General features: G+C 45.4%; 1 protein-coding gene across 2 annotated transcripts in view; it reads left to right on the top strand.

Annotated features, from left to right (window-relative positions):
* Positions 1-17,544, top strand: part of RUVBL1 (RuvB like AAA ATPase 1) — a 42,935-nt gene that overhangs the window by 12,407 nt on the left and 12,984 nt on the right. For both annotated transcript variants that reach the window (XM_025376232.1, XM_025376231.1), the window contains exons 4-8: positions 6,793-6,944; positions 10,068-10,157; positions 10,971-11,120; positions 12,871-12,934; positions 14,322-14,520. In XM_025376232.1, coding sequence (XP_025232017.1) covers positions 6,793-6,944; positions 10,068-10,157; positions 10,971-11,120; positions 12,871-12,934; positions 14,322-14,520 — 655 coding nt within the window. The remainder of the gene's footprint in view (positions 1-6,792; positions 6,945-10,067; positions 10,158-10,970; positions 11,121-12,870; positions 12,935-14,321; positions 14,521-17,544) is intronic.

The following is a 17,544-nucleotide window of genomic DNA, read 5'->3' as shown; positions in this document are numbered from 1 at the left end:
GATTGCCTGTACCAGTTTCCAGGCCCTTTCATTGTCAAACCAAAGTAAGTATTCTTAAGAAGGAAATTTACCAGAAAACTTTGAGGAAATGATGAAACTTTAAGACTGATGAAGTTTAGTTTCGGAGTAAGATCAGGTAGGACTGTAGGCCATGGTTATGGCTTTGGATTTTACACTGAACAAAAGGAGAAGTAGTTAGAGAGTGCTGGTATCCCTGTGCTCTGGTTTTGCTTTTACCAGACCCCTCCGGCTAGGGTGAGAGTGGGAGTGGATAATAAGGGGGGTGAGGACAGAGAGGAGTCTGAGCAGGACAAAGTAGTGGCTCGGACCAGGGTGGTGGCAGTGGAAGTGCAAAGTGGTTGGATTCTGGGTATGTTTGCATGGTAGAGCTGACAGAATTTCCTAAAGGGTTAGATATGGGGCTGAAAGAAAGAGAGGGGTCGAGGAAAATTCCCAGGTTTGGCCATTTTTGGAGATGGGGAAGAATGGGAGGGAGCAGTTGGGTGTTTACTCAGTGTCTTCTGGGGATACAGTGGTCAGTGTTTGTCTCTGTAAACACAGTTCCTGGCACATAGTGGGTGCTCAGGAAAGTTCTGAGTGAGTGAGAAAAGTGGGTAGACTTTGAAGCAGTTAGAAAACAGAGGTCTTTTTTTTTTTTTAGAGAGTCTGTTGCCAGGCTGGAGTGCAGTGGCGTGATCTCAGCTCACTGCAACCTCCGCCTCCGGGGTTCAAGCAATTCTCATGCCTCAGCCTCCCAAATAGCTGGAATTACAGGCACGTGCCATCACACCCAGCTACTTTTTGTATTTTTAGTAGAGATGGGGTTTCACTGTGTTGGCCAGGATGGTCTTGATTTCCTGACCTCATGATTCGCCTGCCTCGGCCTCCCAGAGTGCTGGGATTACAGGCATGAGCCACCGTGCTCAGCTGAAAACAGAAGTCTTTAGCTAAAAAATATGCTATGTTTGGTTTATGAAGTATTTTTTCTAAATTTGGAACTAGTTGTCAATATTTAGCAATAAGGAAGTGTCATAAAGTGCTCATTTCTGCCTCCTTGAAGCAGCTTTCATTCCCACAGAAGGCGGAGCTGAGCGGGTCCCTCTGACCAGGTCCCCATAAGCATTGAAGTTTGTGACTATTTTTCTTAACCAGAGAGATTATGAACTGTGTCCAGTGGCTAAGTTTTGTGTTACTTAGAATAGATTTATTTTTATTTTATAATTTTAACACTTCCTCAGTGCCGTGATTTGAATATTTTTAAAACTGCAAAGTATTTCTGCCTGGAAATATATTATTTTTACCATGAAATATTGGATTTTTTGGTGCTTATTTTAATTATTTTATTTTGTTTTAGTGCCATGCCATGGTCTCACTCTGTTGCCCAGGCTGGCCTTGAACTCCTGGGCTCAAGTGATTGTTCCACCTCAGCCTCCCAAGTAGCTGGGGCTATAGGTGTACACCATCACGCCTGGGTTTGGTGCCTATCTTACTTATCTATTTTTAAAACATTTGTCTCTTTTTAAATTTTTTTTAGAGACAGGATCTTACTCTGTTGTCCAGGCTAAAGTGCAGTGGTGTAACCATAGCTCCCTGCAGCCTCAACTCCTTGGGCTCAAGAGATCCTCCTGCCCCAGCCTCCCGAGTAGCTAGGACTGCAGGTGTACATCACCACGCCCAGCTAATTTTTTAAAATTTTTATGTAGGCCGAGTGCAGTAGCTCACACCTGTAATCCCAACACTTTGGGAGGCCGAGGCCGTTGATCACCTGAGGTCAGGAGTTCGAGACCAGGCTGGCCAACATAGTGAAACCCCGTCTCTACTAAAAATACAAAAAATTAACGGGGCATAGTGGCATACGCCTGTAATCCTAGCTACTTGGGGGGCTGAGGCAGGAGAATTGCTTGAACCCAGGAGGCGGAGGATTGTGCCATTGCACTCCAGCCTGGGCAGCAGAGAGGCTCTGTCTCAAAAAAAAAAAAAAAATTTACGTAGAGAGGCCAGGCATGGTGGTTCCTGTAATCTCAGCACTTTGGGAGGCAAAGGCAGGCGGATTACTTGAGCCCAGGCGTTAGAGACCAGCCTGGGGAACATGGTGAAACTCCGTCTCTACAAAAAATACAAAAATTAGCTGGGTGTGGTGACGTGTGCCTGTAGTCCCAGCTACTGGGAAGGCTGAGGTGGGAGAATCACCTGAGCCTGGAAAGTCGAGGCTGCAGTGAGCTGAAATCACACCACTGTACTTCAGCAGGCAACAGTGAGACCCTCTGTCAAAAAAAAAATCGGAAGACTGAGACACGAGAACTGCTTGAGCCCAGGAAGCGGTGGTTGTAGTGAGGTGATATTGCGCCACTGCACTCCAGCTTGGACTGCAGAGTAAGACTCCTCTCAAAAAAAAAAAAACAATTGTTTTTGTAGCGATGGAGTCTCACTGTGTCAGGTGGTCTTGAACTCCTGGCCTCAAGTAATCCTTTCGCCTTGGCCCGGCAGAGTGCTGAGATTACAGGAATGAGTCACTACACCCATCCCAGTGCTTGTTTTAAACGGAGATATTATAGACTTATGGAGAAGTATGTAAAACATTAATTATGAAGTAAAGGCTTATACAGTCACCACTGAAAGAATAGAGCACGGCCAGCACCTCAGACGTGTGTCCCTCCCTGGTCACAACCCCTTCCTCTCCCAGGTGGGACTCACAATGTGCCATAATTGTGTGGAAATGGTTTATGTGATCACCATAACCTTGTACACACATGTGTGTATTTCTAAACCATGGGGCTTAATTTTGCCCTTTTAAAACTTTATCTAAATCATACTTTATGTGTTCCTTGTGTCTTGCTTCTTTAGCTCAGCGTCTGTATCTGTAAGGTTCAACCCATGTAATTACATGCAGTGTACTTTGTGGATTTTTACATTATATTTGGAATAGCAGTGGAAATGATTTGCAGGACTCCTTTAAGGTTTAAAATCTTCTGAGTATTTTTTTTTTTTAAACATGTGCCCATGATTTTATTTAACTCATAATAAAGATGAGATGAACAGTAAGATGTTACAACTAGTTCAAATATCTGAGTACTTTTTTTTTTTTAATTGAGACAAGGTGTCACTCTATCACCCAGGCTGGAGTGCATGGCACGATCTTGGCTCACTGCAATCTCTGTTTCCTGGGCTGACATGATCCACCTACCTTGGCCTCCCAAAGTGCTGGGATTACAGGCGTGAACCACCATGCCTGGTCCCCGAGTATTTTTTTTAAATGTTCTATTTACTTAAAAAATGTTTTTCTGATATTGATAAAATCTGTGAAAACTGTCTTCACATGGGTGTATGTATGTGTTTGCATTGCTTAAAGGTAACAAATGCTTTAAAATTCAGAAAAATAGAGATAAGTTCCTTGGCATCTGTTTTGTAATTTGCCATTTTTGAGGGGAGGGGACAGTATCATTCTTTTGATGACAGCAAGGTGAAAAGAAATTTCTTGATCCTACCAGAGAATAAAAAGGCAGACCATTGACTATCTTTAAAAAGGAACCCTGCCCATCTTCCTCTGCCTTTGAATTCTGTGAAGTTGGGAGAGGGGGTGGGGAGGAAGCAATAAGCTGACCAGAAATAAAAAGCAGGGAGTCTGTGCTATTTCCTTGATGTGATGAAGGTCCCTGTCAGGGATTTAGAAACCTGAGCCAGCAGATGAAACCTGTGTCATTTGTGTTGTCGTTGCCAGAGACAGCGCCAGCTCAACCCCTTTCCTGGCTAACAGCAGGTTTCATTGTCCGTCACCCACGTCCCCCGCCTGCTTGTCAGCACAGAGCAACTTCTAAACAAATGTGGGGGCTAGTGAGAGACGGGAATGTCTTTCTTCCCCTCCTTGAGGAATTTCATGGCACATTCATCTAACAGTAAATATAAGTAAGCATTCCATTTGAAGGAATTTATCACTGTGGGATATAAAAGGTTTGATTTTTAAAAAATCAAAGTTCACTTTTAAAGTACAGGATTTTCCAAGTTTACCACAATGTTCTGATATATTCATGTTGTTTGGAGAATTTTTGTCTCAGATTGATGTTCAGGAACTAAGAATTTGGTAAAGCACAAATGAAATGAGTCCTCTCTTTTGGGGCTATTCCAAAACTTCCATTTATAGGCTATTAGATGGAATGAAGGTAGAGTAAAACTTTTCCTTAACTTTAATATCTGAGAGTCTTTGTCCTGATTGGGTTTCTGGGGTAAAGAAGGCAAACGGCCCAATGATAAGATAATGACCACATTTAAAAGTGAGAAGTTACTGAGTGTACCTGACACCATAGGTAGTGTTTCTTAGTGCCGTTGGAATATTTCCATATCAGAACAGAGGTAGCTTAATGGTGAGAACACCAAGTCCTTATCATGCCACCCTGCCGTCAGAACTAGTTTATGTTTCCACATTTGTAAGTTGAATAGTTTTTCATTTATTCTTTAGATAACTGGATCTCAACTGTGTCTGTACTTTGGAATCAAGGGCAGAGTTTTAAACTAATAGTGATGGCAGGGGCCCATCCCCTGGGATTTGGAAGCAAGTGGTCTGGGTACAGCCAGGGCATGATTCATTATAGGGGCCCCTCAGGTGGACCTAAAGGTTGAGAACCATGACCATAGGCTCCAGCAGAGGTTTAGAGTAGTATTTCCTAAACTTAGGCCATCAGCGGTCTTACTTCACTGGGTCTCACTGGTATTATTTACTTAAATTTTTTTTTAAAGTAGACTTGGTAATTTTGTGCATATGTACAAAAAATGTGCAGAACATAAATGCATAACTTGGTGGATTATTGTAAAGTAAAAACCTATGAAACCAGCAGCCAATAAAAAAAGGGAATGTTGCCAGAACTCCAAAGTACCCTTCATGTCCACTCCCGGTTGCCATCCTTCCTTACCCAAGTTAATGGTAGTCTTGATTTCTAACAGTATAGTTCAGTTATGCCTGACTTTTAGTGCTGAGGTTGAGGGTGTTACGGTGATACAGGCTATAACATTACATGACTGACTCCTTAGAGTTCTCAGGCCATTACCATATAGAACATGTAAATGTATCTGCAGGTTCGTTTCTTGGGTATTACTAATAGGTGGTCTGCCTAATGACAACCTCTTCACTCTTAGTGACTTCATTCATTCATCCATTCACTGTACCTGCCAATGTGCTAGGCCCTCAGCTCAGGTGTGGGCAGTCTACAGAGGGATAGGCAAGGTCTGCAAGTTACGGCATTGCCGTGTGCTGGTGCTGTGCCAGTGGAAACACAGGTCACCATGGGGACAATCTGGAGGATGAGGAAGAAGGATGTGTGAAGGGGGAGGGGATAAGTTTTAAACTGAGTCTGCAAGGAGGAGTTGCCTAAGCTTAAAAGAGTGGTTCAGGAAGCAGAGCCATTATATGCAAAAGCATGTAATGAACATAGAGATCATGTTCTAAAAATTAATTTAACAACGATTCTTGGGTAATGAACAAATGTTTATTAAAGAGCTAATGGGGATGATGTTTAGAATTTGGAGAGAAATTTACCTTTATTTGCAATATTCTAATGTGTTATGGACTTAGAAAATTGTAGAGCAACTGGGCGTGGTAGCTCACACCTGTAATCCCAGCACTTTGGGAGGCCGAGATGGGTGGATCACCTGAGGTCAGGAATTCAAGACCAGTCTGGCCAACGTGATGAAACCCTGTCTCTACTAAAAGTATAGAAAAAAACCCAAAAATTAGCCAGATGTGGTGATGCACGCCTGTAATCCCAGCTACTTGGGAGGCTGAAGCAGGAGAATCACTTGAACCCGGGAGGCGGAGCTTGCAGTGAGCCATGATCACACCATTGCACTCCAGCCTGGGTGACAGACCGAGACTCTATTTCAAAAAAAAAGAAAAAGAAAAAAAAGAAAATTGTAGAGCAACACATTGCAAATAATGCATGACAGCTGGGTATTTCTTCTTGGACTACGCAGTGAGCCAGAGGCCATAACACCTCGCAGGGTCGAGTGTTACCCACTGTTGACATAGATACCTAATTATTTTATTATGTCCTGCTCAGGCTTGATAGTGTCAGAGGGTGTGTAGTGAGTTATTCCATTGGTTTTAAGATTTCCTTTGAGAGTCAAAAATTCAGGAAACAAGGCTACAGGAGTTTTGATAGCCACTGTTCTGGTGGAATAGAATGGTGTGGGTTCAGAGACTGGATTAAAGGCTAGAGGTAAATTTCACCCCCTTGGAAATGGAGCAGACAATTTTGAGAATTATAACTTGTCTATCTAGTTCTGGATTTGAACCCAGAAAGTTCCCTTAAAAAGTTGCATTTCTAGGCCAGGCGCAGTGGCTCACGCCTGTAATCCCAGCACTTTGGGAGGCCGAGGCGGGTGGATCACAGGGTCAGGAGATCGAGACCATCCTGGCTAACATGGGGAAACCCCGTCTCCACTAAAAATACAAAAAATTAGCCGGGCATTGTGGCGGGCGCCTGTAGTCCCAGCTACTTGGGAGGCTGAGGCAGGAGAATGGAGTGAACCCAGGAGGCGGAGGTTGCAGTGAGTTGAGATCGCGCCATTGCACTCCAGCCTGGGCGACAGAGCAAGACTCCGTCTCAAAAAAAAAAGTTGCATTTCTAATAGTACCTCTGATTTACATTGATATGTTTGTATTGCCTTTTTACCCATCATGACACCCTGGTATGTACATTATTGAAGTTGATTTGTCAGTTCTGGTGACATGGAAGTTTTGGGCTCTCAGTGTGAGAGAAAAGATTCTGCTTCTCACCATGACCCCTCTGCCACCTCTTCCAGGGCTGCGAATAAAGGAGACCAAGGAAGTTTATGAAGGTGAAGTCACAGAGCTAACTCCGTGTGAGACAGAGAATCCCATGGGAGGATATGGCAAAACCATTAGCCATGTGATCATAGGACTCAAAACAGCCAAAGGAACCAAACAGTTGAAAGTGAGTACATGTTTGTGGCCTCTTTTCTCTTGACCCTACCAGCACTGTGGCTTTGGGCAGGTGCTGTAGCCTCTCTGCATCCGGTGTCCTGACCTGTGCACTGCAAGTGTTGATTTCTCACAGAACTGGTTGAGGATATTGTGTGTATAAAGCAGTACCTAGCACAGGGCTTGCACATGGGAGAACTCAAGGAAGATAGTTCTTTTCTTACTTACTTACTCCTAGGAAACTCTTCATGTTAAAACGTGAGCTGTGTGATTAAGTCAAGAAACTACCTCTGCCGTTCCATGTCCCATATTATGACCATGTGTCAAATACGCTGGGCTGGGTCTGAACCTGGGCTTTAATTTTTCCAGTTATCAATGCCCATGCTCATAGAAAGAAACAGCACTGAGTAATCAAATGAGAGTTGTATAAAGATGATGGATGGACTTCCCAGGGGCCACATGCAGAATCCTGACTGCAGTTGCTTGTGTCAGGAACCTGTGGTCGCTTCAGTGGCTGGTTCTGCTCAGTACAGGGCTTTGTGGAGAGGCCAGAATGGCGACACTGGATAGCCCTCCAAGACTCCTCAGCCACCTGTCCTATAAGTCTTTAGGATGGAGGCAGTAGAGTTTCTAGGGGAAGAGCATGAGTTTTGGAGTCTAAGTCCTAAAGGAATCCCTGACTTTGTAAACTTACAACTGTGTAGCATTAATCTCTGAATAGTAGTTTCTTTATCTGTTGAATGGGAATAATAATTGCCTGTCTTTCAGGGTTATGGCTTTGGGTGTGGCACCGAGTTACCTAATGAATGATAGCTGTTAATGTTATCGTGAGAGCCTTCACTTGGAGAAATGAAACAGTCCAGATTTTAGGCTTTGCCTTATTATTATTAATAAATATTATCATTGTAGCTCTCATTTATATTGTATGTGCCAGGCCTTGGACTAAGTGCTTCAACAAACATTTCATTTATTGTCATTCATAACTTTATATGTATATATATTTGTGTGTGTGTGTGTGTGTAATTTCCCTCATGTTACAGATGAAGGCTCATAAAGAGGTTACATGGTTATCCTGGGATCATCCAGCCAGTCAGGTGGCAGAGCTGACCCTCTGAGCCCTAACTGTTGTGCCGTCTGCCCACCAGCTTGCTGTGTGACCTTTGGAAGTCAGTTGAGCTCTCTGGGACTCAGTTTTCTCATCTATAAACTGCAGGAAATTGACCATATAATTTCTCCATCTTTATTCTGTTCTACGATTTTATGGTTCTTTGATTCTCTAAGGTTGTTTCTTGGTCACTGCTTTATGGAGATCATAAAAATGTCACTTCTTCAAAGGGCCATTTTTCTTTTTCCTAACAGGGTTTCAATCTCAGGAGCTTGCCTCTGCAAATATCTCTTTTATACCTACCCCTTGTCACTTCCATTCTGAATTAATTAGATTTCTTAGTAGCATCTGCCACCTTTCCAGTAATTACATCTTCAGTCAATTCATTTGGGAAATTAACCGGTATAAAAATGCTTGAGGCAAAAAAGAAGTATATTCTGCAATGTAGGACAGATAAAATAAGGCATACAGTTTAAATTTCAGCTATTTGTAATGCTGCTTTGTACAGCTTCTTTACAAAAATAATGTAGAGGAGAAGATGAAATTTTTCTTCCAAAATGAATACTTTTAGGTACTTTTAGAATATGTGCAAGATGTTTGGATAGAAGGTGCTCAAATACTTGGTGGATATTCAAGTCTGAAGGAGTCTTCTGAGTCCTCGCAATGAGAATGCCGTTAGTACTCCTAACCCCTTCGTGCCAGGCCTTACCTGAGGGCCTCACCCACTTTTGTCCTTAGGCGCGCAGGCTCACAGCAGTTCTGCCAGGGGCTGCTGTCCCCAGCCAGCCAAGGAGAGGCAGAGCCCTGGGTTTGCTGCTGTGGTGGTAGTTTTTTAAAAGCTTTATTGAGATAGCATTTTAAATAAAACTCACCCATTTTAAGTATACAATTTCAGGAATTTTAATGTATTTTCACAGTTGTACAATCACCACAATCTTAATTTCAGAACATTTTCATCGCCCCAAGAAGAATCCTCCTGCTCATTTACAGTCATTCCCCATTCCAATTATAGACCTTGGCAACTACTAATCTACTTTTGGTTGCCTTCTTTTGGACATTTCATATGAATGGAACATACAGTGTATGTCTTTTTTTGTATCTGGCTTCTTTCACCAAGCCCTGGGTTGTTACTTTTTAATTTTGTTTGGGGCAAAGCCCAAGTTTTTTTCCACCATAGTTACATTATATCACATAGCTCTCCATGAAGACCTCGAGAAACTTATGTTTAACTACAGAATCCTTACAAAGGCAACTGTCCTAGAATGTTAATCACTGAGGGTCACCAGAATCTGGAGAAAAGCAACAGTTCCCCAAATCTGCTTATTTCCTTTCCTGGAGATACAAGCAGGCAGACCCAAGGGCACAAACACTGGGATGTGAATCAAAAGGCTTGGGAAATATTCTCATTTATGCTTTTCTTTGAATTACTATATACATCTGTGATTGTACCAGGGTGCAATAGATGAGGAAACTTAGAACTGAGAACCTTATCCAAAATCATAGGCCCTGCAAGATGCCAGCCTTGAGATTGATAAGCAGGTGCTGGCAGGTACTTCAGTTGCAGAAAGTTCCACCCCACCTGAGGTGAGGCAAATGAAGGAGTGAAGCAGGGATGATGATCTCAAGGGGGTGATAGGGCGTGTGGTCCTGTGAACAGTGGGGGCCGGGCCCACCCATCTCAGGGCAGCCAGGACCATCCTTATAAAAACGCTGCTGCCAGTTTACAGCCTTTGGAATCAAGGGAAAGAGAAGAGTAGGTGTCCCATGTGTCCCTCTCATGCTTGTTACACAGGGATGCAGGTATGCTGGCCCCCCTATTCTCTCCCTGATGTGCTTAGTCCCCGAGCCAGTCTCTTGTGTGGTACTCATGCATTCACGTTCCTGCAGGTCCCAGTATACATGCACATGCAGAACAGCCTTTCTCCATGCACTTGCTAGCTACCTCAGATCCCTTACGAAAAGGTACCTTACATGGTGTCTGAAGGAAATGGAATATGTATTACACTTCTGATTTACATTTTTTTTTTTTAGCTGGACCCCAGCATTTTTGAAAGTTTGCAGAAAGAGCGAGTAGAGGCTGGAGATGTGATTTACATAGAAGCCAACAGTGGGGCTGTGAAGGTAATGCCTTCCTTGGGACACAGCATTGTCCCTGATTTGTTTGCCGTGAGAATACCTACGTGACAAGGGAGTTGTTTTCTTCAGAGGGTATGGGGTGTGTGGGGAGGGGCTGGTGTCTGTTATGAGGCTGATAGAAGGTCAACTAGTGGCCCTTTATGTATAATAAAGTTTGCCTTCCTTTTATCTTCATTCTTTAACCTTCTCACGATTAAAACAGGCAGTCTGTTAGAAAAAATACTAAAACCTGTTCAGAGGGGGAGGACAGGGTGAGAAACCAAAACAACTTTAGTCATTTTCAAATTGAAATGTGCAGTGTATTTAATCTTCCTTTTATCTCTTTGGTATTTTCTTCCCAAGATATATGCATGTGGGAAGGAACGCTGCATTCGTTGGCATTCTTTTCTATCTGATTTTCAGGGTCCTGTACAGTGTTCCTCACTGTTTAATGGATGGGCATAATACTTCATATCAACAATAAATCACTCACCTACAAAAGAGTCTGAGCAGCTCCTCCGCCTCCAGTTAATCTACTGGATTTGCCCTTTATCAGGAATTGCATACAGTTAAAAGAAAGAAGGGAAAAAGGATTTTGGGAGAAAGTATCAGGTGTTTTTCAACCCAGTTTTTGGAGCCCAGTGATGAGCAGATAACTCCCTTCTCTTGGCAGCAAGGGAGTGGGGCATATTTGGAGTTTGTCAAGTAGGCTGTCAGGCCTGCAGTGGGAACTGAGACCTTTATCTCACTTAGCCCTGTGCCATTTGGGGACTTGGCAGTGAAAACTCACCAGGCACTCATTTTTCTCTCTTTTTGCAGAGGCAGGGCAGGTGTGATACCTATGCCACAGAATTCGACCTTGAAGCTGAAGAGTATGTCCCCTTGCCAAAAGGGGATGTGCACAAAAAGAAAGAAATCATCCAAGATGTGACCTTGCATGACTTGGATGTGGCTAATGCACGGCCCCAGGTACTGCCTCAATGCCTGAGTGACCTGGCACACTAGCCCTTTTGTATGTGCGTGGAGGTCTGAGAATGAATTGTCAGAGTCTTGCTGCCTTTCTTGAGGCAGACGGTCCTTTTCTATCTGTAATGTTCAGCAATTAACATCGACATGAGCTACGAGGGACTCCTTTGTTCCCATTCAAATGCTCTAGTCACAGATGATTTCATGTGTATTGTTTCCTATCCCAGCCAAGCCTCTGGCCCTGAGCTAGCCAGCTTCCTCCATGGCTTTACTCCAGCAGTGGGCTCACGCCTGGGATTCTCTGGGTGTTAATGGCAGGAGGGCAGGAGTGTTCTGTGAGCCCGTTACAGGATTTCAGAAAGCCTGACAAAGCTCTTTCTTTCCCCCTGCTTAGCAAAAGCCACAGTGTTTTAGCTTTGAGCTGGTACTGTTGTCTGCTTCTCATGCAGATGGATACTTATGCCTTGACTAGTAAAATGTAGGAAAGGATGTTATCACTTTACAGCATTTGTAGGAAATATGTGATTAAAAGAAACAAGACACCACTGTTTCTTGTGATGGTCTTGCAGTTTGGTTTCCTCTTCATCCTAAAAAAGACCTCTTCACTATTAGGGAATAGTTTGTTTTCTGACTTGAAATTTGATCCGTGGGTGTTTTGTTCCTTGGAGCTTTGGTCAAGAGATTACTGAAGACTTATTTTGGACCAACAGGTCCCCTCGGTTGGTGAAGTGGCCATCCGCAAACTGAACTCCTGGGAGCCCTTGACCTGAGAAGAGTGTTGGGCTGGGAGTCAGAAGTCAGGAACTGTGTTGCTCCATCACTGACCAGCTTGGTTAATTTGTCACTTTGGGTCTCTGGGTTTTCTGTGGTTTAGGGTTCTGATTTTGAGTTTTCTCCTACCTGGCAAGGCAGTTTTGAGGACCAGACAGGAAACATTTGCTGCCTTTAGCTATTCAGCATTTAGTGAGCCCCTCTGTGTCTCAGGGCCTGGTAACTAACAGGTGATCACTAAATGCTGAACAAATGACCAAACACCAGCCTCTTCCTCTTGCTGACTGCACTCTTAGGAGCCCATAGGAGGATGCAGGTGAGTGGTGAACCTGTTATGGAGTCAGCCTTTCCACAGGGAGGGGCCCATAGACTGAGTAGCTCCAGGTTAAGTAAGGACTAGGCTGATGCAAGCCTGTGGTCAAATCTAGTGAGAGGAGGCACAGCAGTATAATCATGGTATATTTATACTTACTCTTTATACCTACTCTTGTAGTCCGTGTGTCCCCAAAGGCACAGAAACATTGGGAGGAAGTCATGAGTCTGGTTAGGGTCAGATGCCCCCTAGAGGGCATTTGACTTGAACTTTAATGACTGGGAACTTCCTAGGAAGGAGAATGGCATTCCTGGCAGATGGAATAGACTCAAAAGCATTGAGTCATAAAAGAGCTTGCGGGTGTCCAGGGCAGGGCTGGTAGTCTCATGTGGCTAATCAAGGAACAAGGGATTGGAAAAAGATAGGGCTGGAGAAGGAGGCTGGGCAGGCCCCACGGAGCTTATACTTACCATGAAAGGATTTTGTTTGATTCTTACAGGTCAGGGGAACCTCTAAAAATTCCTCTGTGTTTAGAAGCTCCTCAGGCTTTTGAGGAGGGGTCTCCTTACCTCAGGATCCCATGTTGAGTTGATGAGTGGGATGCAGGGGGATGAGGCTTCTGTAGTCACCTTACAAAGCAGCACTGACTCTAAGTCTTCTCTTATGCAGGGGGGACAAGATATCCTGTCCATGATGGGCCAGCTAATGAAGCCAAAGAAGACAGAAATCACAGGTAGGAGAACCAGCGTGGCCTGCGAGCAAGGGGCAGGGTGGAGGGCCCTACATTCTGAGATGCCCTTGTGGCTCTGTGAGCACATCCGCCCTGAGAAAATGCCTCAGAACAGTTCCTTCTTCCTCATAGTTCAGAGCTTGACTCTAGCCTTAGTCTCTGGCATTATTTAGGCAGCCATACAGCAAGCACACTGTGTGGTCTCTGCCCCACTGCAGTCACAGTTTCTGGTCCCTATGAGGCCCCAGAAATGTGGATTTATTTCGCCCAGCTCTGCCCAAGCACAGACTCTGGAGCCTTGGTGCTGTCAGCCCCTCCCTAGTAGAGCACTGGGCAGCTTCACAGACCAGCTCCACACACTGCCCTGCCCAGTTCGTGGGCTCTTCCTAGAGCTCCACAGGGGACACTGCTGCTGCTCTCCTGTGAACCTTTATTTTACCCTGCGGCTCTTCCCAGCTTTCCTGTTGCTGTTTTTTTCTAATTCCACCTACAATTTCGTCACTTTAAGATGTTAGTTAAACATTAAAGTAAATATTATCTTTAAAGTTTTAGCCAGGGCAGCAATCTGAGACCTTTCTGTTTGAGTTGTCAGGAGCAGTTTCTTTCTTTTCACATGATTTTCAGTGTGCATCCTCTTCGGACAGTCCCGGCCTTGTGCCTTTGGTGGAAGACGCTGCCTCAGATCTTCCAGTTTTCTGTTTGTGAGCTGCTCCCTCCTGTCAATAACACAGGAGCTGGTTTGGAAAATGAGCACTGAGACCTTAGCTGGGTTATGTAACTTTTGAGAGACTCATCCCTCTAGGAGCTCTGAGATTGGGCCTTTCTTCAGAGCCTTTCATTCCTCGAAGGTTTCTGCTCAGGATTCTAAAAGCACCCACTTCCTTATTCCAGGCACTTGATTGAAAGTTAATTAACCTAAGCATTGTTGTATGGGACCAAAAGAAAGGGTCATTTACTGAGTATAGAATAGGAAAATTTGCATGTGAAAACTCATTTCACTCAGGGCTCCTAAACTCCAGTGTCTCCCAGATCAGACAGAGCTACACTGGGTGTGTGGGAGGTGATAAGGCATGGTAGGGAGTGTGACAGCAGTGAGCATGTGCTGTGAAGGGATTCCCATGCAGAACACCCGTGCTACCTTTTTACATTTAACCAAACACATCTTTTGGGGGAGGCTGCCAATTTTGTGACCTTTAGGTGTGATTATCACTGTGTTCAGATGATGACATTGAAGCCTGGAGTGGGGGGACACACCCTGTCAGGGATCACATAGCTAGTAGGAAAACTAGGCTCCCAGCGTGGGTTTGGATTGAATTCAGGTGGAGGAGAAAAGGCGATAGTCTCTCCCAGCCCTGTGCTGACCTTGCCTGCTGATCCTTGCATCTCCTAGACAAACTTCGAGGGGAGATTAATAAGGTGGTGAACAAGTACATCGACCAGGGCATTGCTGAGCTGGTCCCGGGTGTGCTGTTTGTTGATGAGGTCCACATGCTGGACATTGAGTGCTTCACCTACCTGCACCGCGCTCTGGAGTCTTCTATCGCCCCCATCGTCATCTTTGCATCCAACCGAGGCAACTGTGTCATCAGGTAGGATGGCTGCAGCCACAAGGCTTTTTTACCTTCCAGCTGGGCTCGTTTGTTCCTCGGGATCTCGCTAAACCCCACGAGGTGGGATGGGGATGAGGGGAGGTCACATTGTTTTTGAAGGAAAACGTGCCAAGTGGCTTGCCTCTGGTCTCATTTCCCTAGTCACCAAAGGCAGCAGCTGCCCTTTCACTCATGATGAGGGTCTCCCATGTGATCTCTGGGGTGTGATACTACAATCTGGTCATTCAGTTGGCGTGCACAAAGGTGAGATCAGACAGGGCTAGCCTTTGATGACATTATACACATGAACCTCTTCAGTCTTCACCTGCACTCTGAAAGGTAGGCATTATTGACATCATTTTTCAAATAAGGAAACTGGAATCATAACTTGTCCCTCATCAAAAAGACAGGATAAGAACCCAGCTCCTTCTGATAACAAAACCAGCATTTTCTTTCTATCCCAGACCTCTGAACCACACTGGTTCTTTCCATCCCCCCGCTCCACTCCTTCCCATCCCTTTGGCTGCCTTTGGGCAGGGCAGATGTTGACCCCTGAAGACAAGTGTTCCTATGGTGCTCATCCTGCCAAGATTGGCCCAAAGCTGGGTCAGGGACCTTCCTGGGGTTGCTTTTTCTCCTAAGCACTCTCCAGGCTCGTGGTCCTAGAGAACATCCCATTTTCCCATCTCTCAAGCCCAGTGTCAGTATTCCCAGTACCTGGTAGTTTTATTACTCTTTTGGTTTTCTGACATCCTGTTTAAACATTAGTGCCTGGTCCCTGCAGTGCTTGGGGCACAAAGGTGGGTAATGAGGGGCCTCTTTTCAAGCCTGCAATAGAGTAGTGTGCGGACAAAGTCCCTGAGGCTGCATGCTCAGGGCAGTGGAGGCGGTGGGAGTTGGAAAGACACCCTGTGGCCCATGAGTATCTCAGGATACAGCTGGAGCCAAACTGAGTTTGAAATCAAAACTGCTGATTTACCTAACTCAGCTCTGAATGATGGTGGGCCCTATCTAAGATTTTAGTTTGCTCTTAATAGAGAAGCTTTATTATTAAGACTGTCCAAGCTGGGCACAGTGGTACACTCCTGTAGTGTACTCTTAGGGAGGCTGAGGCAGGAAGATGGCTTGAGGCTGGAAGTTTAAGGCTGTAGTGTGCAATGATTGCACCTGTGAATAGCTGTTGCACTCCCACCTGGGCAACAGCGAGACCCCATCTCTAAAAATAATTAAAAAAAAAAAAACATGCAAACTCTGGTGTTGCTGGCTCTGGGTAGGCCCCACAGAGGGGGTTCTGTAGTGCTGTGAGCACTGCAGTATAGCAACAGGCCTTCCCACTCATGTGGTTTCTTTCACTTGCAATTAGGAATCGAATGCATGATTCAAGTCCATGTGGCAACATCTTGCAGCTACTCTGAATCCCCGTCCATGATGCTCTCTGGACAAGACCACTGTCATAAGTGCTTCCTAAGTCTTGGAGAGAAAGTGTATGCCAGATCCAGCATGGCTGGCTACCTGGGCAGCTTCTGGAGACAGATGCATGTGGGCCTTCTGCCTGGTATGCCTGGCATGCCTGTGGCTGGCTGGACTTTCTTAGCCTTGGCCAGGCCAGGCTGAAGCCTGACAGTGCAGCTGGTCAAAGGGCTCAGCCTTGGATAGATGGTGCCCCCTGCTGGGGAGCTCTGCTAATAGGCTTCCCTCCCTCCACAGTAGGGAATCCAGCCCAGCAGATGCCTACAGAGCCTGGCATCTCTCACCCCCAGAAGTAAGGTCTCTCAGTCCCATCCCACTCAGGACTAAGGTGCACACAAAGGTGGCCTTGATCTCAGAACCTGCTCAGTGGAGACAAAGCTCTGGTCAGCTTGAAACCTGGGAGATTTGACCCCAGCCCCATCTGGGCTGATTTGATCAAGGGCTTTTAGAGGTTGTGGAGACTCCTTGCCAGACTGCAGTTACCCAAGTGGAAGAAAGGCGCTCGGAGCATGGATCTTTAGGCAGGTCGGTTCAAGCAACCCAGATTCGGTTGTTTGCTCTGAAAGAGAATTTTGGCACTGTGTTCTAATAGGAAATTTGTTGTAGTGGTGATAATAATGTCAACATGGTGATGAAAAAAGTAATAGCGAACAATAATAGCCATCTGACGTGCTTCCCACAGACTCCACCCCTAGAGGGGAACTACAGGGCTTCCTTACCCGCGAGACTCACATCTGCTCTCTAGAGCTCTCAAGGAAAGGAAGGGGGAAGGGAGGTGACTAACTGAGGGCTTCCTGTGTGTCAGAAACTATCCAGAGCGCTCTACATGGGCCATCTCATGTCCTCCCAGGACACCCTGACAACCCTGTGAGCAGCTGAGGTTATCTCCAGACTCAAATGGGAGGTTACCTGCCCAGGCCATAGGCTAGAAAGTGTTGCCACTGGAACCTGAGCCCAGAGGAATGTCTGGATCCAAACTCCATGCTCTCACTGCTCTCCCACACTGCTTCCCAGTGGCCCCTGGCCTGTGAGCGGGGATGGAGCTTTGATGGGGTGCTGCCTGGAGATGGCAGTGGGAAACTGTTGAATGCTGACAACAGACTGCTGTGAAAATGCAGCCTCTAGGAGTGTTCTTTTCCAGGTGGTGTACGCTCCTTCTCAGCTTCTTGCCGCTCACCCCTCCCTGTGTAAATGACCCTTGTGGATTGAGCCTCAGAAGTGAGCCCACTCTCTGATGGCTGTTGTGTTTTATGGAGCATGAATTCCAGCACTAGCCTGGTTCCCACATGGAAAAATTACAGGCATTGGAGTCATGTGGAAGCTCATGACCCAGGCGAGTTCCTTGACCTCTCTGAATCTTACCATCCTCATCAGGAAATGGGAATATCAGCACCTTTTTTGCAGAATTATGTGAAGAGTAGAAAAAGTGAGTGCAAAGTTGTCACCCAGGCCAGTCCTAGAGTATTGCCCTCTTGGAAGCTGATTTCATGCCCCTGCCTGGTCTGCCCTGTGGACATGGCTTGGCCTCAGAGATCTCTGAGAACCCAGAAAGGC

This window comes from Theropithecus gelada, chromosome 2 (genome assembly GCF_003255815.1).
Source record: "Theropithecus gelada isolate Dixy chromosome 2, Tgel_1.0, whole genome shotgun sequence".
NCBI classification, from domain to species: Eukaryota; Metazoa; Chordata; class Mammalia; order Primates; family Cercopithecidae; genus Theropithecus; species Theropithecus gelada.
Note: the sequence above shows the minus strand (reverse complement) of the source record. Positions and strands in the feature narration are given on the sequence as shown.